Below are 24,379 nucleotides of genomic sequence, written 5' to 3'. Positions count from 1 at the left end.
TATCTTTTCTCTTCTGCCACATACCATATTACTTGGATTCAGCCATAGTATTTGTTCCTGAATTTTTATAGTTTTACATGCCAGTGAGAAAAATGCAAAAAAGAAAAGCACTGAATGTATATTATTAGGTTGAATGTATTATTATTAGTATTAGTTCATTAGATACAGTGAACCATATTTGATGAAATTTTAGAATCTCTTTCAAATAAACAAAAAAACACAGGTCTGAATTATTCTATAACTGTCTTAGATACCAAGGTGAAAGTATCTAAATAGTTGTGATATGCTCAACATCGGATCCTCTCAGAGGATCCATTCTGAGTGATCATCTTGTGGCATCAGTGAACATTTGTGGAGCTGCTTTGTACAATTAGCATTAGTAGAGGCATACAATGCAAGAATGCAAGCTTATGCAGCATCAGCTAAAAAAAAAAAAACATCCTCCCATTTCACCCCCTCCATTTGTTCCAAATGCCTGTCCAGCTCAGCCTTAAATTTATTTAGGCTATCGACTTCCACAACAAAAGATGGAGTCTGTTCCACCAATCAACTACCCGCTGGCTAAAGGCAAATTTCCGCACATCTGTTCTACAACTGTCTTTCCTCAATTTGAATCTGTGCTCCCTCAGGTTCTTAATCTGAGCAAAGGGAAGAATTCCATCAGCATTCAGCTTGCTCAACCCATTCAAGGCCTTATATATCTCAATCAGATCACCTCACAGGTGCCTACTCTCAAGGCACTGCAATTTGCAGGACTTAAACCTTTCTTTAACCTTTGTTTTCCTCACGAGTCTTGTTGCCCTTCTTTGTACTCATTCTAGCAACTCTATATCCTTCCTAAAATGAGGCCTCCAGACCTGTACACAGTACTCTAGGTATGGCCTGACCATTGCCTTGTATAAATGGGAATAATCACATCCCTGTCCCTGCTATAAAAATACCTATATATCATTGGCAAGACTCCATGACCTGCCCTGGCAGCCCATCTGCACTCCTCAGCAAACTTCATATTTCAGTGCACAGTTACCCCCAGGTCCTTTTCGCTTTCCACTTCCCTGAGTGTAGTACCACACAGTTGGTAGGTTTCTCTTCGGTTTTTGCTACCCATATGCAGTATTTCACATTTGTCAATGTTAAACTTCAATTGCCACTTCTCAGCCCATTTACCCAACTTATCTAGATCCAGTTGGAGTAGCATACCGTCTTTACTGTTGTTAACATCCCTGCCAACCTTTGTATCATCTGCAAACTTCGACACTAAGCCTGATATACCTTCATCAATATCATTGATAAATATACAAAACAACAATGGGCCCAACACTGAACCATGGGGAACTCAACTAATAACATTTGTCCATGAAGAGCAGTGTCCATTGTTACCACTCTCTGTCATCTCCCACTCAACCATCCCTTTATCCAGTGTAGCAACATACCCTTAATGACATACCTCTCCAATTTGTACAGCAGTCTTCCATGTGCAACAGTATCAAAAGCTTTCTTGAAATCCAAGTATATGATATCAAAATTATTTTTGGCATTCAGTTCCTTTGTGACCATATCATAGTATCCAATCAAATTGGTCAGACAAGACCTCTTTAACCAGTTTCTTTAACCAGTGATTCCATTATTTTCTCTGTAACACAAGTTAAACTAACAGGTCTGTAGTTACTTGTGTCACCTTTTGAACCCCCTTTTTTGAATTGGTGATACATTTGCACACCTCCAGTCCATGGGGCCTTCCCTGAGTCCAAGGAAGCTCTCATAATTAGCTGCACTCCTCAGCATTTATCAGGCTAAGGGTTTGCTTACTTCCTTTGCTGCCTCCTTTAATATAACTGGATAGATCCCATTCACCCCAGGTGCTTTTTGTATGTTTAACTTCAACAATTTCTCTTCCACTTAGCTCCCTGTTAGAGTTTGGTAAAGTTCTAGCACTCCCCGCAATGAATAACTCCTCATGTGTGAATGCTGATGCAGAATAATCATTAGTTTATCAGCTACCTGAGCATGATCATCAATAGCTAACCCATCTATGTTAAGTGGTTCAATCTGATTAATCCCTTTCCTTCTAGAGTTTATATAAGTAAAGAACTCTTTGCTGTTTTTCTTTGCATCCTTTGCCAAGGATTTCTCGTAATCTGCCTTTGCCTGTCTTACCTTATCAGAGACGTGGTGTCACACAGATATAAGGAATGCCGAACTGGAATTTGGGGAGTACAATGTGTACAGAAAGGATAGACAGGATAGGAAGGGAGGAGGTGTTATGCTGTTAATTAAGAAAAACATAAAATCAAAAGAAGTGCATCCAGTTGATATAGATGAACAGTGCACTGTTGAGTCAGTTTGGTGTGACATAAGCACTGCAAAAGCAAAAATAAGAGTAGGAGTGTGTTATAGGCCTAATGACTTGAATGAGTACAATGAACAATTGTACAGAGAAATAGAGTGGGCTAGTAAATCGGAATGTCTTTTAATGGGGGATTTTAACTTCCCAGATATTGACTGAAACTTGTGGGTTGGTCACTCACACACTAGTCAGACTTTTGTGGATTTATTGGATGATTGTTTTTTACAGCAGCATGTTCGAGAGGCAACCAGAAAAAGTAATACTCTTGATCTGGTTATCAGCAGTGATCATTCATGTATTAGGAATTTGCAGATAAAAGAACCACTAGGTGGCAGTGATCACAGTGTACTGACGTGGGATTTACTTAAAGATTTAATTACCATCAGGGGTAAAGGAAAGGGTTTTTGCTTCCGTAAAGGCGAGTACAGTGGTCTCCGACAGTTTTTAAATTCTGTACAGTGGGATCAACTGAAGATGTTACCAACAGTAAATTCTAAGTGGGAAGCATTCAAGGAATTAATCGTGGAAGCTACTAAAAGTTTCATACCGATTAAGAAATATTGTTCAGGGTTTAGGCCTAAATGGTTGTCAAATGAACTAATGAGACTCGTAACAGAGAAGAAAAATGCGTGGGATGCATATAAATTATCAAGTGACTCAGAAGCCTATGGCAGATATAAGTTAGTCTGTAATCAGGTCACAAAGGAGGTTCGGCAGGCGAAGGCAGATTACGAGAAATCCTTGGCAAAAGATGCTAAGAAAAACAGCAAGGATTTCTTTACTTATATAAACTCTAAAAGGAAGGGGATGAATCAGGTTGGTTCACTTGACATCGATGGTTCGACTGTTGATGATCCTGCTCAGATAGCAAACAAACTGAATGAGTATTTTGCATCTACATTCACACGTGAGGAATTATTAAGGTTTGAAAATGGCAGAAGGTTATCAAATTGTAGCAGGATACTTAATGATTTTGTAATAACTGAGAGCAAAGTGGAAGAGAAATTGTTGAAGTTAAACGTAAGAAAAGCACCTGGGGTGGATGGGATCTATCCAGTTATATTAAAGGAGGCAGCAAAGCAACTAAGCAAACCCTTAGCCATAATTATGAGAGCGTCCTTGGACTCAGGGGAGGTTCCCACGGACTGGAGATGTGCAAATGTATACCCAATTCACAAAGGGGGATCGAAGGGTGACACGAGTAATTACAGACCAGTTAGTTTAACTTCTGTTCCTGGTAAAATAAATGTTCCTGGTTAAAGATGCATTGCAGGATCATCTAGACAAAACTGCAGCAATAATTCAGACACAACATGGGTTTGTTAAGGGAAAGTCTTGTCTGACAAATTTAATAGGATATTATGATGTGCTTACAAAGGAACTGGATGCAAAAAATAATTTTGATATCATATATTTGGATTTCAGGAAAGCTTTTGACACTGTTGCACATGGAAGACTGTTGTACAAATTGGAGCAGAATGGTATTAAGGGTAAGTTGCTACAATGGATAAAAGGATGGTTAAGTGGGAGAAGACAGAGGGTGGTAATCAATGGGTGCTGCTCTTCTTGGACTAATGTTATTAGTGGGGTCCCACAGGGTTCGGTGTTAGGTCCACTGTTGTTTTGTATATTTATCAATGATATTGATGAAGGTATATCAGGCTTAATGTCAAAGTTTGCAGATGATACAAAGGTTGGCAGGGTTGTTAATGACAGTAATGGCAGTGTGCTACTGCAACAGGATCTAGATAATTTGGGCAGATGGGCTAAGAAGTGGCAACTGAAGTTTAACCTTGACAAATGCAAAGTACTGCATATGGGTAGAAGTAACCCCAGAGAAACGTACCAACTGTGTGGTACTACACTTAAGGTGGTAGAAAATGAAAAAGACCTGGGAGTAATTGTGCAGGCAGATTGAAGTTTTCTGAGCAATGCAGACAGGCTGCCAGGGCAGGTCATGGGGTTTTGTCAATGATATATAGGAATTTTGCTAGCAGGGAAAAGGAGGTGATTATCCCTCTGTATAAGGCAATGGTCAGGCCACACCTTGAGTACTGCGTACAGGTCTGGAGGCCTCATTTTAGGAAGGATGTAGATTTACTTGAGCGTGTACAGAGAAGGGCAACAAGATTGGTGAGGGGAATGAAGGGATCCTCTTATCAAGAGAGGCTTAAGTTCTGCAAATTGCAGTGGCTGGAGACTAGGCACCTGCGCGGTGATCTGATTGAGGTGTATAAGGCCTTGAATGGGTTCAGCATGCTGAATTCTGATGGGATCCTTCCACTTGTTCAGATTACGAACCTAAGGGGGCATAAATTCAAATTAAGAAAGGACAGATGTAGAATAGATGTGCAGAAATTTGCCTTTACCCAGCGGGTGGTTAATTGCTGGAACAAACTTCCATCTGTCGTTGTGGAAGTTGATAGGTTGAATAAATTTAAGGAGGAACTGGACAGGCATTTGGAGGGAATGGTGTGATATTTTTTTTTTTTTTTTTGGCTGATGCTGCATAAGCTCATACACTTGCTTTCTTGCATCACATGCTACTACTACTACTACTATTACTACCACTACTACTACCTCCTTTGTGACTTGATTACAGACTAGTTTATATCTGCCATTGGCTTCTGTGTCACCTGATACTTTATATGCATCCCATACATTTTTCTTCTCTGCCACATGTCTCATTAGTTCATCTGACATCCATTTAGGTCTAAACCTTAAACAGTATTTCTTAGAATGAAAAGCCTAGTAGCCTCCAAAATTAAGTCCCTGAAGGCTTCCCATTTAGAATTCAACATTGGTAACATCAGTTGATCCCACTGTACAGAACTTAAAAACTGTCTGAGACCCCTGTAGTCACCTTTAAGAAAGCAATAGCCTTTCCCTTTAGCCTTGATGGTAGTTACATCTTTAAGTAATTCCCACATCAGTACATTGTGATCACTGTCACCCAGTTGTGCCTTTATCTGCAAATTCGTAATGCATGAATAATTACTGCTGATAATCAGATCAAGAGTATTACTCCCTCTGGTTGCCTGTCGAACATGCTGCTGTAGAAAACAGTCATCCACAAAAGTCTTACTAGTGTGCTAGTGACCAAACCACAAGTTCCATTCGATATCTGGAAAATTAAAATCCCCAATTATAAGACATTCTGATTTACTGGCCCACTCTATTTCTCCACCCAATTGCTCCTCATACTCATCAGATTCATTAGGCCTATAACACACACCTATTCTCATTTTTTATTTCCCAGTGCTTATGTCACACCAAACAGACTCAACGTTGCATTGTCCACCCATGCCAAAAAAAGGGTGTTCAAAAGGTGACACAAGTAACTATAGAAACACATAAAATCCTTAGATTTTATGTGTTTCTTAACTGACTGCATAATTCCTCCTCCTTTCCTGTCCTGTCTATCCTTTCTGTACACATTGTTCTCCCCAAATTCCAATTATGCACTGCTTATGTCTGTTGGCACAACGTCTCTGATATCACAACAATATCTGCCTTTGATGTCTTGACTAGCACTTCAAGCTCATCAAATTTATTAACTATACTCCTAGCATTGGTGTACATGCAAGTATACATGCACCTGTTTCTAGTCTTAGTTACCCTAACACAGCCCATGTATTTATTTGTTCCAGTATGACTCCTAGCAGTCCTGGAAATCTCCATTGCCTTGCTTTCCAGGCTGCTGCTCATTCTAATAGAAGCAGTGCAAGAATAACTTTTGCTTATGCCTGCAGCCACTATTAACCTTTTAGTCTGTGTATCCCCTCCAAGCTAGCAGTTTTCCGACCCACCTAACACTGCCTCGATAGCATCAGCAAATATTCTTGCACCCCCTTTCTGTTTAAGTGTACCCCATCCCTGTAGAAGCAGTCTCTCCTGTCAACAAGCACAGACCAGGCTGAAAAAAATTCTACCCCCTTGAGCCTTGCACAACCTCTCCAGGGCCGAATTGATTGACAAGGCTCTCATCATATACTCCCTCCTATCGTGTTTGAGCAGAATTGCAGACACTTTCACATTCAACCCTAATGACTTTTTTTCAACGTTGACCTGTACTTGTTGAGTAAATCTGCAGATCTCTTACTCTTAATGTCATTGGTTCCAATGTGTACAACAATATCACCTTTTGTGCCCTTAAAAGATGATATCTGCTCTGTGACATCATCAACTTTTGTCCCTGGCAGACATACCCTGGACCTCTTCCACCTATCCTGCTTTCATAGTATATTCAAACTAATAGAGCAAGCTTATCTGCAAAAAGATCTAAACCTCCCAAGGACTTCCTAATTCATTTCACAAATATACGTGGTCTCAATTCTAATCTCAACGATGTCCATTTCCACTTGCAGTCTGCCAAACTCCATGTACTTTTTCTGACAGAATCTCAGTTATCGGTTGATCCAACTACTGCTCATCTCAGATGCCCAAATTATTCACTGTATGATTCCTTTCGCCTCAAAGGTGGTACTTGTGCATATGTCTGTTCTGATATTCCCTGTCAGAGACTTGGCAATTTGGAATCTCCTCTCTTTGATCTTCTCTGGCTGAAAATCTCTCTACCTCATTGTGCCAAATTCATCTGTTGTTTCTACCGTTCTCCCAACTCCACTAATCACTTGTAGCTCTTAGACTTCCTCTCTTTGCAACTTGACTTTCTCCAGTCCAACTTTCCTAACAGTGAGGTAATTTTCCTTGGTGATTTTAATGTTCGCAACTCCAGCTGGGTTCCGTTTTCTAGTCACACCGACCCAGCAGGTCGAGATGCTGAGGCTTTTGCAATTACTAATGACCTAGCACAGATTGTTCATTTACCTACAAGAATACCAGACAATCCTAATCATACAGCCAATACGCTTGATCTTTTTCTCACAAACAACCCTTCTAAGTACACGGTCGAAGTGAGAGGTCCTTTAGGCACTTCAGATCACAACTTGGTGATTGTCTCTTCTCCAATGGAACCTTTATCTCATGGCTATTCCCAACCTCGTGTTGTTTGGCATTACAAGAATGCAAAATGGGATGACCTGCGAGACTTCTTTTCTTCTTTTCCTTGGTCGGATTACTGTTTGAAAACTTCTGATGTTAACGTTTGCTCAGATCGTGTCAGTGAAATTATTCTTGCAGGAATGGAATCCTTTATCCCACACTCCACTTTAAAATCTCGTCCTTTATCTAAACCTTGGTTTTCCAATAAATGTGCTAAGGCTGTTCAAGAGAAGAATGTTGCATATCGTAATAATTGGCTTGTTTCTAATTCTTCAGTTTCGTTTTCTGCTTACGCCAAAGCTCGCAACAATTGTAAAGCAGTTATTAATCAGTTCAAACTAGAGTTTGAACAGGCTAAGAGTAGAAAACTTGCTTCTTGCCCTAATGGTAGCCGAGCATTCTGGTCTCTTGCCAAAGCTATTGGCCGCAACTTTTGCCCATCTCTGCTCCCACCTCTGTCCAAACCAGATGGTTCTGTTGTCACTTCAGCCAAGGATAAAACTGACCTGCTAGCATCCCATTTTTCTTCCAGCTCATGTATTAATGATCTTGGTAAAACACCTCCCACCATTCCCAACATGCTCCATTCAATGCCTCCTGTGGTCTTCCATCAAAAGGATATCAGAAGGATTTTGATGAATCTTGATGCTAAGAAAGCTCCAGGTCCTGATGGTATTTCTCCACTTGTTCTCAAAACCTGTGCTCCTGAACTTACTCCTATTCTTTGCTGCCTTTTTTCACTTTCTTATTCCAAAGGTGTTTTTCCTTCTGCTTGGAAATTTGCTCATATCCAGCCAGTTCCTAAAAAAGGGTTACAAATCCCTCCCATCTAATTATCATCCCATTGGAATTACTTCTACTCTTTCTAAAGTAATGGAGAAATCAATTAACCGCCAACTCTTAAACTACCTAGAAACCTTCCGTCTGATCAACGATCGCCAGTATGGATTCCGTCAGTGTCGATCCACTGGTGATATTCTGGCTTATGTTACCCATTTATGGACTAATTCAATGGAAAGGTTCGGTGAAACACAAGTAGTTGCTTTTGACATCTCAAAGGCTTTTGATCGTGTTTGGCATAAAGGTCTTCTAAACAAGCTTCCATCTTATGGTTTGCCAACTGTTTTTAGTAATTGGTTATCCAGTTTTCTCTGTGATCGCTCACTGAGGGTGATGGTAGATGGCTCTCGGTCTTCTAACTTCTCCACTAATGCCGGTGTCCCCCAAGGTTCAGTTCTTTCCCCCACTCTTTTCCTCTTGTATATCAATGACCTTCTTCCATTGACTGGAAATCCTATCCATAGTTCTGCCGATGATAGCACATTGCATTCAACTTTCCATTTTGAGAAACCTTGTCCTCCTCAATCAGCTTCAACTTCTCGAAAATCTGCTACCAATTCCTTAAATACCGATCTTCAGGTAATTCTCCAGTTGGGCAAAGACAACTTAGTTGATTTCAACCCTTCTAAAACTCAGTCTTGTCTTATATCTCGCAAAAAGGATTCTTCTGCTCCTATGCTTATCTTTAGTGACACTCCGATTTCTAGGCAAAATGATATATTTCTCTTGCACAAGCACATTACAAATATTGCTTCCTCTGCATCTAAAAAACTTGGTTTTCTCTTTCGCTCTCAGCGTTACTTTTCTTCCAAACAGCTGCTCACTCTGTATAAATCGCAAATCCGCCCTGCCATGGAATATTGTTCCCACATCTGGGGTGGTGCCCCCAAAACCTCTCTCAGGCTTCTTGATTCCATTCAGAAGAGGGCAGTTAGGTTAATTAATGATTCATCTCTAACAGAGTCTCTCCACTCGTTTTCTCATAGACGCACTGTTTCTGCTGCATGCCTCTTCTACAGATACTTCCATTGGCACTGTTCTTCTGAATTGGCTTCTATAATTCCCGCTCTCTCTTTCAAAACAGTCCGAACACGTGCCGCCACCAGCCAACATCCATTTACTGTCCAACTTCAAACCCACAGAACCAACTTTTCATCTTCCTCATTTATTCATTCAACTGCCGTTTTCTGGAACAGCCTTCCTTCATACACATTTCCTGAAAATTACAATCTACAGAAGTTCAAGTCCAATGTCAACAAATATCTTCTTTCGTCTTCTCAACCTCCAACCCAAGCATGGTACTAAGTACTATAGGTTCTAATACCTCTCATGTTTGGGGTTCACATAAAAAAAAAAAAAAAAAAAAAAAAAATATTCCCCGTCTCCCTTACAGTAGTGTCAACAATAATAACTAGTTCCTTTGGGACCAGTGCATTCTGCCTTGGAGATTGCCTCTATGTTGCCTGATGCATAGGAGTGAGCTCTGCCATTGAACTGGGCAGCTGCGAGCTTGATGGGCCCCCTCATATTAATTTCTTTGAGGGCATTTACCCTATAACTCAAGCTCTCATAGATGCCCATCAGAACTTTTGAGTTGGTGCCTAATTCCTTGACACTCTAGACACCTAGTGCACACAAAGGTATACTCCTTGGCTAGATTATGTCCTGTTTTAGAAAGGTCGGCAAACATTTCACATTTCACACATTTTTTGACTGTGATGCATTGAAGAATCACCACCTTCATTTCTCCCCCAGTGTTACTGCACTCTTGCTAGTCTGTGATCTTTGCTTCACAGCTCTAATCTGGTCATGATTTCCATTTAAATACAATTTAATTAATGATGGAAATTTAATAAGATTAATAATATTTTTGATTAATTGATAATACTATAATAACTAACAGATTCCTAATTGAGTGCTTCATATTACATTATCTAGTTTTACTTTATACCTTATGCTATCAGTTCGAGATATATATACATTATGCTGCTATTTCTTATTGACTACAATATGGCGGCTAGTTCAACAATATTGGCACCAACACCGGGAGTCGTAACTTCCAAAAATCGCTGGTTAAATTCAAAATAAGAAGCTGATGAGTGCTACTAAACCTATTTAGTATCTCTGTAAAACCTTAGCATTAGCATTAGTAGAGGCATATGATGCAAGAAAGCAAGCTTATGCAGCATCAGCCAAAAAAAAAAAAAAAAAAAAAAAAAATTTCCACTTCATCCCTCCGTTCGTTCGAAATACTTGTCCAGCTGAGCGTTAAATTTATTTAGGCTATCAACTTCCATAACAAGGGATGGAAGTCTGTTCCACCAACGAACTAACCGCTGGCTAAAGAAAAATTTCCGCACATCTATCCTACATCTGTCTTTCCTCAGTTTGAATTTATGCCCTCCGAGGTGATTATTCTGAGCAAGAGGAAGAATTCCATCAGCATTGAGCATGCTCAAACCATTCAGGGCTGTATACACCTCTATCAGATATCCTCGCCGGTGCCTAGTCTCCAGACACTGTAATTTGCAAAACTTAAGCCTTTCTTCGTAAGAGCAACCCTTTGTTCCATTCACTAATCTTGTTGCCCGTTCCAGCAGCTCTACATCCTTTTTGAAATGAGGCCTCCAGACCTGTATACAGTACTCTAGGTGGCCTGACCATTGCCTTATACAAGGGAATAATCACCTCCTTATCCCTGCTAGAAAAATTCCCGTATATCATTGACAATACACCATGAGCTACTCTTGTAGCCTGTCTGCACTGCTCAGAGAACTTCATATCTGCCTGCACAACCACCCCCAGGTCCTTTTCATTCTCTGCCACTGTCAGTGTAGTACCAGAGAGTTGATACGTTGCTCTGTGGTTGCTAGGCACCTCCGTAGCCGGGTGGGAAGGAGCAGCAGTGCGTAGCACACGCTTCTTGATTAGACCGTGGTTCGAGCCTGTCACCACCAAATACGGAGGATGCGGAAAGGTCAGGGAATGACCACCGTATATCCCGGAGCAATATGGCCTTAGTTGCTAATGCTCCTAAAAAAAAAAAAAAAAAAAAACCTGGGGTTGCTGTTTCCCATATGTAGTACTTTACATTTGTCAATGTTAAACTTCATTTGCCACCTCTCAGCCCATCTGCTCAACCTTTCCAGATCCTGTTGCAGCAGCATATCGTCAGTAGTGTCCTTAACAACCCTGCCAACCTTTCTTTCATCTGCAAACTTGGACATTAAGCTTGATATACCATCATCAATATCATTTATAAATACAGAAAACAACAATGGACCCAACACTGAACCCCGAGGGACTCCACTAATAACATTAGTCCACGATGAGCAGTGTCCATTGATTACCACTCTCTGTCTTCTCCCCCTCAACTACTCCTTTATCCATAGCAGCAATTTGCCTCCAATGCCACACTGCTCCAATTTGTGCAGCAGTCTTCCATGTGCAACAGTATCAAAAGCCTTTCTAAGATTCAAGTATATAATATCAAAGTTATTCCCTGCATCCAGCTCTTTTGTGACTGCATCATTGTATCCAAACAAATTGGTCAGGCAAGGCTTCCCCTTAACAAAACTATGCTGTGTCCGAGTTTTAACTGAAGTCTTGTCTAGATGATCCTGCAGTGCTTCTTTAACCAGTGCCTCCATTAATTTTCCTGGAACAGAAGTTAAACTCATAGGTCTATAATTACTTGTGTCAGCCTTTGATCCTCCTTTGTGAATTGGGGTCACATTTGCACTTCTCCAGTCTATGGGTACCTCCCCTGAGTCCAAGGAAGCTCTCATAATTACGGCTAAGGGTTTGCTTACTTCCTCTGCTGCCTCCTTTAATATAACTGGATAGATCCCATCCACCACAGGTGCCTTTCTTGTGTTTATCTTCAACAATTTCTCCTCCACTTTACTCTCAGTTATTACAAGATTATCTAGCTTACTGCCAGAGTTGAATACACCTCTGGCATTCCCCTTGCTGAATAATTCCTCATGTGTGAATGTCGATGCAAAATATTCATTTAGTTTGTTAGTTACCTGAGCAGGATCATCGACAGTTGAACCATTGATATCAAGTGGACCAATCTGATTCATCCCCTTCCTTCTAGAGTTTACATAAGAAAAGAACTCTTTGCTGTTTTTCTTTGCATCCTTTGCCAAAGATTTCTCATAATCTGCCTTTGCCTGCCTAACCTCCTTTGTGACTTGGTTACAGATCAACTTATATCTATCATAGGCTTCTGTGTCACGTGTTAATTTATATGTATCCCATGCATTTTTCTTCTCTGCCATGTGTCTCATTAGTTCCTCTGACATCCATTTAGGCCTAAACCTTCAACAATATTTCTTAGTTGGTATGTAAAGCCTAGTAGCTTCCAAGATAAGTTCTTTGAATGCTTCCCATTTTGAGTTTGCTGTTGGTAACATCATCAGTTGGTCCAACTATATAGAATTTAAATACTATCTCAGACCATCGTAGTCGCCTTTACGAAAGCAATAACCCTTCCCTTTACCCCTGATGGTAGTTACCTCTTTGAGTAAATCCCACTTCAGCACACTGTGATCGCTGCCACCTAGTGGTTCCTTTATCTGCAGATTCTTAATGCATGAAGAATCACTACTGATAATCAAATCAAGAGTATTACTCCCTCTTGTTGCCTCCCGAACATGCCGAAAACAATCATCCAATAAATCCACAAAAGCCTTGCTAGTGTGTGAGTGACCAACCCACAAATTCCAGTCAATATCTGGGAAATTAAAATTCCCCATTATAAGACTCTCTGATTTTCTGGCCCACTCTATTTCCCAGTATAGTTTCTTATTATACTCATCAGAGTCATTAGGCCTATAGCACACTCCTACTCTCAATTTTGATCTCCCAATGCTTATGTCACACCAAACTGACTCGACACTGCACTGTCCAGCAATGTCGTCTGGCTTCACTTCCTTGGATTTTATGTATTTCTTAACTAATAGCATAACCCCTCCTCCTTTCCTATCCTGTCTATCCTTTCTGTAGATATTGTACTCCCCAAATTCTAGTTCTGAATTCCTTATATCTGTGTGACACCACGTCTCTGATATCCCAACAGTATCCACCTTTGATGCTTTGAGCAATACCCCAAATTCATCAAATATATTTACCAAACTCTTAGCATTGGTGTACATGCAAGTATACATGCACCTGTTCCTATTCTTAGCTACCCTAACACAACCCATGTGTTTACTTGTACCGCAATGACTCCCAGCAGTCTCTGAAATATCCTGCATCTTGTTTTCCAGGCTTCTGCTCATTCCAATAGAAGCAGTGCTAGAATCGCTTTCACCTCTGCTAGTGGCTACTGTTAATCTGTTAGTCTTTGTATCCCCCCCCCAAGCTAGCAGTTTTCCGACCCACCTAACACTGCCTCGATAGCATCAGCAAATATTCTTGCACCCTTTCTATTTAAGTGTATCCCATCCCTGTAGAAGCAGTCTCTCCTGTTAACAACAGGAGAGACTGTTAACATACTACATTAACATAATGTAGTATGTTAATTAACGAAGAATATGGTAAAAATTAAAAGTACTTATCCCTTTACAGCAGCCAAAAATCCACCGACTGTTCTCTTCTGCAACTAGAGCACCCTCTGAAATTATAGAATCTTTTTCAAACAAAAAAAAAAAAAAAACTCAGAAGTCTGAATTATTCTATAACTGCCGTAAATACCAAGATAAAAGTATGTAATAAGTTGTGATAGGCTCAACATTGGATCCTCTCAGAATCCAGGAATCTAAATATCAGTAATTACTTGTTATCTGCTGCAATCCATACTGAGTGATAGTCTTGTGGCATCAGTAAACATTTGTGGAGCTGCTTTGTACAATGATGATTAAACTGAGTTGCATAATATTTTTGTAAAGATTTTCTTCCCGAAACTACCAGTTAAAAATTCTGTGCCTGAAAATTTAACTCGTATAAATCATATGAGAATAGAAAATTTTTATTTTAGTCTTTTTAATTTTTATAATTTTTATTAGTCTTTTTTTTTTAGTCTGTTTTAAATTAATTTTGACTTTTAATTGGTGTACAATAAAAATATTCATAAGATATGTATACTTTTAAACACAGAATATTCAAAAGTCCTTATTGATTTTTGATAGGATGCATGAAAATATCATTCAACAATTAACATGCATTGTGCAATAGAAGTATGCTGCATATGATCTTCCACTATTGTATTAGTATTAGTCACATGGTGCAAGAAAGCCTATGGCTTATGCTGCACCAGCCAAAAAAAAAAAAAAAAACGAATAAAACAGTGATATAAAAAAAACCAAACTAATAATTAATAAAATAAAAGGAACTTAAACCTATCATCTTATGCATTTCCCTCACCCGAAGGTACTATCCAGATGACCTTTGAATTTTCCCAACCTCTACTACCCATGTAGGCAACTTATTCCAGTAATTTATAACTCGCTGGCTAAAATAAAACTTCTTGCAGTCCAATCTAAACATTTCCCCCTTAACTTGAATTTATGTCCCCTAGTTCTAGCATCATTTATAATCTTGAAAATTTCGTCCTCGTTCATTTTACTGATGCCTCTCAGAGCCTTAAACACCTCAATCAAATCTCCTCTAAGGTGTCTAGTTTCCAAACTCTGTAACCCACATATTCAAAGTCATTTTTCATAAGGATGCCCTTTTGCCGATCTCACCAGGCGAGTTACCCGTCTTTGCACCCTTTCAAGAAGCTCGATGTCTTTCTTTAGGTGCGGTCTCCATACTTGAACACAGTATTCCAAGTGTGGTCTAACAAAAGCCTTATATAAATGGGATTATCACGTCCCTATCTTTACTTGCAAAAGTTCGATAGATCATCGATATTACACCATGGGCCTTCCTTGCAACCTGTTTACAATGCTCAGAGAATTTCATGTCTGACCGTATTGTAACACCCAAGTCCCTTTCCTCCAGTACTGGGTTTAGTTGAACTCCACCAAGTGAATAAGTTATTTTGGGATTACTGTTTCCCAGATGTAATACCTTACACTTTGTTGGATTAAAGCATAGCTGCCATTTTTCTGACCATTCCTGAAGTCTATCTAGGTCTCTCTGAAGAAGCTCAGCTTGACAGTGATCATTAGCTACTCTACCAATTTTAACATCATCTGCAATTTAGACATCACGAGCTCTATCCCTTCATCAATGTCGTTTATGAAAATTAAAAACAACAGTGGTCCTAACACTGATCCTTGGAGAACCCCACTTCTTACATCAACCCAATCTGAGGAATAACCATTTATCACAACCCTCTGCCTCCTGCCCTGAAGCCATCTTGATATCCATCTAAGGATTTTCCCAGTGATTTCAACCTGTTCCAGCTTATAAAGCAACCGCTCATGTGGGACTGAGTCAAAAGCTTTGCTGAAATCTAAATAAACAATGTCGAAATTATTCCCTAAATCCAGCTCACGAGTGACCCTTTCAAAATAGCAAACCAGATTTGTTAAACATGATTTTCCCTTTACAAAACCATGCTGAGTATCCTTGAAAATTTCAATTCTATCCAAATGATCCTGAATTCCACCCTTGATCATTGCCTCCATGATTTTCCCTACCATTGAAGTCAGACTGACAGGTTGATAATTTCTCACTTTCCTCTTAGAACCACCCTTATGTATGGGAGATACATTGGCACTTTTCCAATTCCAACGGAATCTCCCCAGAGTCTAGTGATGCTCACATAATTAGCGTCAATAGTTCAATGCACTCACTTGCCACCTCTCTTAAGATTATAGGGTATATTCCATCAACTCCAGGAGCCTTACTGGCCTGTAGGCTCGAAAGTGTTTTCATTAAATAATCTTGCGAAATTTCAATATCATTAATTACATATTTTTCAACTTCGCTCCCACAATTTCCCATTGCCACAAAAGGTTTTTCTTCTGTAAATATCAAGGCAAAATAACTGTTGAGTTCATCTGCAACGGCAGCTGGTGTATTTGATACTATCCCCTTTCCCTTATGTAAAGGTCTGATCTGGTTTGGCCTGCTCTTCTTAGCATGTATATATGTGAAGAATTCCTTATCTCCCCTCTTTGCTCTGTTTGCTAGTGATTTCTCATAAACTGCCTTTGCCTGTCGAACCTTTTCTGTGGCTCTATTACAGATCATTGTGCTTGTGTGATCGGCAGTTAGATCCCTGCTGTGGTCTAATGCACAGGCAGTTTAAGGCTTAAACTTATTAGGGTAGTTGGAAAATCCTAGTGTTATGAAGGATTATGTAAATGAACATCTTCCTGTAATATACAGGTCTAACTGAAAGGCCTGGGTAATAATTTTTCAAAGTGGTGGTTTTTTAAAAAAATTTGTCCTAGTGTGTTGGAATATTTCAAGGAAAAAAAAAAAAGGTCTTGTTACTTCTGAATAATGCACTAGATCACTTTCACAACTTGGAGATATGCAATCCTCTCTCAAAGTAAAAATTGAATTCTTACCTCCAAATATGATGGCGCTCTTTCAAACAATGGACGACCAAGGATTCATTGCTGTTTTCAAGCCCATGTTACTGCAAGAACTCAGTGGCTTGCCTATTCAGAGCTATTGATGTAAAGGGTAAAGAGGCTATTAAAGATTATTGGAAGAACTATGACATTATGAACAGCATTGAGAATATTGGAAAGATGTTTCCTTGAAGTGTTTGAAAGGTGTTTGGAAAAAAGGAAGTCCTGGAGTAGATCATGGTTTGGCAGACTGTGACATTACCCAAATAGTTTGCCAATGAAATTGTCACTCAGGCTAGAAAAGCTGTATTTAATGAAGTTGATATAACCAATGTACATGAGCTGTTGAATTCTAATGGAAAGAGTTTGAGCATAGAAGAACTCAAGGAACCAACAGAAATTATACAAAAAAAGATGATCAAGAAGTTGTTCTTGATAGAATGCTCCCAAAAAAAAATTCTTTCTGACACTTTAAACAAAAATTCAAATGCATTAGAAATTCTAGGGGAGGGTGTTATGAATGGTACCAGTTGCTGCATCATTCTTAATGAGAAATGCAAGATAGCTGTGCAGCCCACTCAAGATGCCTTCTTTAAGAATCATCCATTGTTACCAATACAAGAAGTAGAATTGCAACCTATACCATCACTGTTTATGGACTTTTTAAAGGAGGGCCTCGATCTAAGTTGTGGTCTTCAGTGAATTCTAACACCTCATCCCCCATAATAATCATCACTAGTGGGTGAACGTATAAATTTGGAAAACAAAATCGGTACCCAAGGCCTGAATTGTTGTCTTGATTGTAAATATTTATAATTTCAAATATGTTACATTAATTTCCACAAAAATATTTTATTTTTCAGCACCCATACCCAACAGAAGATGAAAAAAGACAGATTGCTGCTCAGACCAGTTTAACACTCCTACAGGTTAATAACTGGTAAGATGTTTACATACTTACATTATACATTATTTTTCTCTATGAAAATAAATTTTTTATCTTTTAAAATTATGTCTTCAGTAGGATTAATCAGTTCTTTTTATTGCTGAGTTTATTTAGTAAGTTTTATATACAATTAAAAATTCGTTGATTAACACACATTGACCTCACTTAGCTTTCAACTTTATTCAATACATTTATTCACTACCTTGTGCCAAGTGGTGTACTGAAGAAAAACCTCTGATTCAAAACAACTTTTGTTATGTGAAAATAAAACTCCTGTTGGTAGGCAGTGTAGACTTACTGTATTAATCAGATATAGAAGTGGAATACTACTTCAACATAGGTATTATTGAAATAGTTTGAGAGAAAATGGTCACACTGAGTTCATTTTTTTGTCTTTACTGCTGCAGAACAGTGTTGCCCCTCCTCTGACTGATGTTAGAAATTACATCATTTTCCATGAGTCAACCTAAAGTAACATAATTTTTAATTGAATAACATCACCTAGTAAAGACAGAAAAGTGAATGCAGCATGAGCATTTTCTTTCAAACTATTTCAATACCTGCAATGAAATAGTATCCCCACTTCTGTATTTGATTAATGCACTAGGTCTATGCTGCCTACCAATATGGATTTTATTTTCACATGATGAAAGTTATGTTTACAATCGGAAGTTTTTCTCTGAATACCATTTGGCTCCTTGTTTATGTTCAATACGTTTATTCACCGTCAGTGCAGGATCATTAATTGAGACTACCTGTTGTCTGATGATGATACCAAATAGTTTTAAAACAGTGCCTTCAAATTTTTAATGAATAATAGATTCACCTACTGGATGATGTTATTCAATTAAAAACAATATTAGCTACTTTAAGTTAACATGTGGATAACGTAGTCATTTCTAAAGAGCCGTAAACCCAAGTTCTGTCACTGTTACAGGAGAAGGAAACACTGTCCTCTAGCAGTAAAGACAGAAAAATTAACAATGTGATCATTTTATTTTAAGCTATTTCAATACCTGCATTTAAATAGTACTCCACTTTTATATTTGATTAATGTGCCATTTAGACTGTGTATTTCAGAATTTTTACAAAATATTCTAATACTTATGCTACTATAACTGAAACTTTCAGGTTGTACTTTCAGAAATATGGAGTATCATTATCAAAGTTTAAAACCTTGGATGTTTTTAAAATATTTTTTTCAGATTGTTTTCTATATAAAATATATGAACTCTCTCCTTTTCTATTCATTATCAAATGTAGGTTTATTAATGCCCGCCGACGGATACTACAACCAATGTTAGATGCCAGTAATCCTGACACAAATCACAAAGCCAAAAAGACAAAAACACAATCCACACGTCCAGTACAAAGGTTTTGGCCAGAAAACATTGCCTCTATTCAACCACAGATTCCAAATCAACACCAGAACCAACCTAATCTCAGTCCTAGTGCCAGTCAAGATCATATACAAGGAAGCAGTCAAATGGATTCTCAGGCAGGAACTTCAGGTAAAGGTTTTCCACTTTTCACATAGTTTTAATCTGAAATTAAAAAGGGTGGTCATTCTTATGCAGTTGTATGAAAATTAATCCAATCCACGTGTTTATTGGTATGTTGAATATTAAACCACATTTTTTCTTCTATTGCTGTCACATACTTATATTTTCTTATGAGTAACCTTTCACTGGTTGGTTCACAAGTGGTAAGTCCATTTTTTCTATTTGTGAAAAACAAAAACATTAGGTTCAGTTGAAAAATCACATTACACTGAAAATAATTTTTTCTCAATATAGATTTATTGTGGAATTAACAAATTTATATTTGCCAAAAAAAAAAGTACAAAATTTAAAAAAAATTAAATTAATTAATTTTTTAAACAATTTATTGTCAAACAATTACATTTTTCACAATTACACAATTTTCAAAATTCAAGGCTGCTGTCTTCATCTGAAGAATCATTTTCATTGGTAGGTGCCCCCATCAGAATGGTTTGAAAGAATGGGCGATGCACTAGTGGTATGAATTTTAGTAAATCAAGCAAGTCTCTTTTCTTCAGTGCTGAAATCTTTCTTCCCTCTGTATACAGCAAAGGCTGTTTAACAATTCCAAGGGAAAGTGGCCTGCTTCATAATTTCATCACCATAATATCATGAACTTTGAAATGGTCAATCTTGTTGAATATCGTCCTTATTGGAGTCTTTTTCAGCTTTGTAAGAGCTTTCTCAAGTGATGCTGTGGAGAGAAAGTCCGTCTGTTCAATCTGACTTACAATGAATTTCTGCATTCTTCTTACTTTGGCCATTATTGCCTACCAATCATTAAGGATGCAAGTGGTTTTCTTCTTTGCTGATAATTGCACTGAGCCAAAATCTCTGTTGTTAGGCAGAAATGAATGCCCAGATTCAAGAAATTTCTGCTCAATAATTTCAGCATTAATATAATTCCTCTGCACATATTTCATTAGCGATAATGCTATTTTAATGTTTTGGTTTTGGCTGCTGCACGTATCTGAAAAGATTGTCTTTTCTGGGAACAGTACTGTTGGAAGGGCTTTAGCAAGCAAAGGAATATTTCTTGTAATCCTCTTGCAGCTTGAGTTTCTTCCCATACATAGAAATAACCCAAGTTATTTGTTAAATCATGGATTCCCACGTTATAGGCATACATGTTTCTTTTGTAGTATGCATCAGATACCGACAATACTGGAAAAGGAAGTGCATTTTGTCGATCTACAGAGCATGTGAAAAGATTTTCACTAGCATTGGCTGAGTCTTTTTTCATACACTGTCTTGCTTTCTCAGCTTCCCTTAAGTGAGGTTCATGGAAAGTCTCAAGCTCATGCTTCTCTGCAGCTTATAGACTAGTATCAGTGACTTTAATTTTAAATTCATCACACTTCTTGCATGTATCCTTTCTGGCCAAGTGAAAGTGCAGATTGTGTTGAATGTTAAAAGCATGTCAGTAGAAACATTATTTTGCAGGAGGCAATTGTTTTTGTAGGCACTTTTCCTTGTTACATTTTACATGCATGTGTGCAAAATCTTACATTTTGTGCACATCCAAATTTTCATAGATATTTTCTGTTGGAGTTGTGTGACCATGTGTAATGAGATTTCTCAGTCTGGAAGCTTTCAGTGTGTTCTCTAATAAACTTTGCAGTCTCAGTAGGAATTTTTCTGGCATTTTCTTTCTTCCCTCTTAAGTCCTCTCCTGGTGACCTAACTACCCATAACTTTGTCACTTACTGTTAAAGTATCCAAGAAAAATTTCTTACAAATTTTAAAAATGTCTTTAGAAATGGTCAAATTATATTTATTCATATGTGTTCATGCAGGCCTTGTTCACTCACATACATGAGCTCTTATAGAATTTATAAGGTGGCTGCATAGAAAAGCATTTTGCTTGCCAAACTCACTAATTTCCCAAAACTTTTTGTGTAAGAGGGCCTTCTGTTCAACACTTATCTTACTCCAGCAGTTTTTCTTATACTCACAGTCAATATTCACAAATACTTTGGCTTGCACTGCATTGTCACTTCTGTTAACATAGCATTACCACAGTTACATTACTTCTTAACCACTGTTTTACGATAGTTTTCAGATTTCCCAAAGTCTTTTCCTTGATATAATTGCATTATCTAAGCCACTTTCCATAATTAAATAACATTAAACTGTAATAGAACAGAGCAAGAGAGAAAAAGAAGCAGAAGAGGTTTACAACAGGTCAAGATGCAGGGCTAAGTAAACTTGCACCACTAGTTCTTCAACTGTTTGGCATTTTCATTCACAGTGTCAGCTTTATGCTGCTCCCAGTGTTGTAAAAATTGACAATTTGGGACTTACACCACTTGTGAATTAACCGGCTCATATAATAATTAAAAATAAATATTGTGTCCTCCACATGTATTGGGCCACCTCATTCCTGGGTAGTAATGATTAATTCTGGAGATCATATGACAGGTAGATGGAACAGAATAGGACTTAGATATTTTTACAAGCGTTCTGATAGTAGTTTGTTGCATTGCAAGCATGCCTATTTACCAGATAGAAAAAAGAGCAGGGTGCTCAAAATTAGCTGTTTAAACATACACCAATGAAAGACAGAAAGTAATATTACCATTCATCCCAAGCCAAGTAGGCCATCATTAATGCGCCCGAAGAGATGTCAACTGTTGAAACGGATAATGAGAAGAAAGCACAAGGGCATCATTAATGAGTCACCTTGAGAGAAATGTGTTGAAACACACTTCATAGAAGAGGTCACCCAACAAATTGAAAACACTTCACAGAATAGGTCACCGTGGTTGCACAACTGCTTGTAAAATTAACCTATCTTCGAGCAGTGCACATCATCACCTGCTCATGCTGTCTAGGCATTAGTTGTATGCACCTGGATATGGCATATGTGTGCCCAAAGAATGTTTTGCTCAGATTTTGTTTCATCAATGGTGACGTTCAGTAGTGGTAGTGTGGGCCTGTTTTGCATGGACTTAATATTCTGGTTGTTATTAATGAAACTATGAATACAGCTGTCTGTTGTGACATACTGATTAGCTTCCTTATCTGCATTGTGGGTTCTTTGAGGGGCGACTTTATTTATATCAACACAATGAAACTCTGTGTCAGTACAATGCTGGTTTGAGGAGAATAATGTAGTGAACCTGTCATTCCCAGCCCAGAGTCCAGATCTGGATCCAGTGTGAACACTTTTGGGATGTTCTGGTATAGCATTTGATAATAACTATTCACTTCTACAAATATATAAAAATATACAAAACCATTTTTAAATATTTAAATTATTGATAAGTAAATTTTTAAAAGAGCAATTTTGATACTCTTTGATATTGATCACACAGCTTCCTGCTGACAATAAAGAGTACATATTCAATTTCTGACCTACCTGTATAAAATTTTCCAAAGCATTTTACCATCTGGCATTTGTAAGTAACTCTGAACTCTAAACAATTTTGTTGTTTTTTTTTTTTTTTTAATTCCAAACTAAAGAGGTCACCCAACAAATGAAAAACACTTCATAGAATAGGTCACCTAGTGTTGGGCCCATTGTTGTTTTGTATATTTATCAATGATATTTATGAAGGTATATCGGGTTTAATGTCCAAGTTTGCAGGTGATAAAAAGGTTGGCAGGGTTGGTAATGACAGTATGCTACTCCAACTGGATCTAGATAAGTTGGGTAAATGGGCTGAGAAGTGGCAACTGAAGTTTAACATTGACAAATGCAAAGTACTGCATATGGGTAGCAATAACTGAAGAGAAACATACCAACTGTGTGGTACTACACTCAGGGAAGTGGAAAGTGAAAAAGACCTGGGGGTAATTGTGCAGTCAGATATGAAGTTTGCTGAGCAGTGCAGATGGGATGCCAGGGCAGATCATTGGGTATTGCCAATGGTATACAGGAATTTTGCTAGTAGAGAAAAGGAGATGATTATCCCTTAGTATAAGGCATGGTTAGGCCAGGGCCTTGAGTACTGCATACAGGTCTGGAAGCCTCATTTTAGGAAGGATGTAGAGTTGCTAGAACGAGTACAAAGAAGGGCAACAAGATTGGTGAGGGGAACAAAGGGGTGCTCGTACCAAGAAAGGCTTAAATTCTGCAAATTGCAGCACCTGGAGAGTAGGCACCTGCGAGGAGATCTGATTGAAGTGTATAAGGCCTTGAATGGGTTGAGCAAGCTGAATTCTGATGGAATTCTTCCTCTTGCTCAGACTATGAACCAGAAGGGGCACAGTTTCAAATTGAGAAAAGATAGTTGTAGAATAGATGTGCGGAAATTTGCCTTTAGCCAGTGAGTAGTTGATTGGTGGAACAGGCTTCCATCTTTTGTTGTGGAAGGTAATAAGCTAAATAAATATAAGGCTGAGCTGGACAGGCATTTGGAACGAATGGAGGGGTGAAATGGTTTTTTTTTTTTTTTTGGCTGATGCTGCATAAGCTTGCTTTCTTGCATCATATGCCTCTACTAATGCTAAATCTATATCTGATATGTATTGTGTTTCTCGTATGTGTATCTGATTTTTTTAAAGTAAAATTACTACACAATTTTTATAATTCACAATTTAAAATAAATGTTATTATAGCTTATTAAAATAAACATTTAAAAAGAACTAAAGTATTTTTTAATTTGTGGTATAGGTGTAAGTGGTAATCATCAATGCAATCATTATGGCTCATCCCCAGGGACAGGACAGTCTTCTCCTAATGGAAGCCTTAGCCAAAACTGTTCAGATGTAGGTGATGATAAAGTACACTCTGTAGGAAGTGTTGGAGACCTCAGTCTGAGCAGTAATAGTACAGATGATGGTAAAAATAGCAAGTGATTGCCATTGCTGATTAAAACACCATTGAAGTAGAAAATGTATATTTATATCTCAGTCCATTAATTGGGACAAGTGGAATCGCCAGTGTGTTGTTTATACTTCCTCAGCAGTTACTGAACTCGGTTCATTTGTATATCATTTGCTTTCTATGAAATGCTACAATGGTAAGTTGCCTCACCAGTTAGTTGATGGTGGACCCATCCTAGAATCTCTTTCTTTGTACAGAAATGGTATGTTGTTATTGTGTAAAATAGAGCATGTAAAATATCATCTCCCATTTCTATCCCTCACTTTTATAGCATTAGGTATGTAATACTCTTAAGTATTATCTTGATAAAAGATAACACATTTTCTTGTATATTAAGGATTCACATCCTTGTTTAAGCATATTAAGTTTTGGATGCCAGTGTATATC

At 38.2% G+C, this 24,379-nt stretch overlaps 1 protein-coding gene across 1 annotated transcript in view; it reads left to right on the top strand.

Annotated features, from left to right (window-relative positions):
* The window catches only part of LOC150080121 (homeobox protein PKNOX2-like), a 185,829-nt gene extending 161,865 nt beyond the window's left edge, over positions 1-23,964 (top strand). The window contains exons 9-11 of the mRNA XM_090380620.1: positions 17,538-17,614; positions 18,884-19,131; positions 23,780-23,964. Coding sequence (XP_090236746.1) covers positions 17,538-17,614; positions 18,884-19,131; positions 23,780-23,964 — 510 coding nt within the window. The remainder of the gene's footprint in view (positions 1-17,537; positions 17,615-18,883; positions 19,132-23,779) is intronic.
* Positions 23,965-24,379: the final 415 nt, after the last annotated feature.

Source organism: Mastigoproctus giganteus, chromosome 9 (assembly GCF_048544385.1).
Source record: "Mastigoproctus giganteus isolate SK-2022 chromosome 9, ASM4854438v1, whole genome shotgun sequence".
Lineage (NCBI taxonomy): Eukaryota > Metazoa > Arthropoda > Arachnida > Uropygi > Thelyphonidae > Mastigoproctus > Mastigoproctus giganteus.
This window is presented reverse-complemented; position numbering and strand designations above follow the sequence as displayed.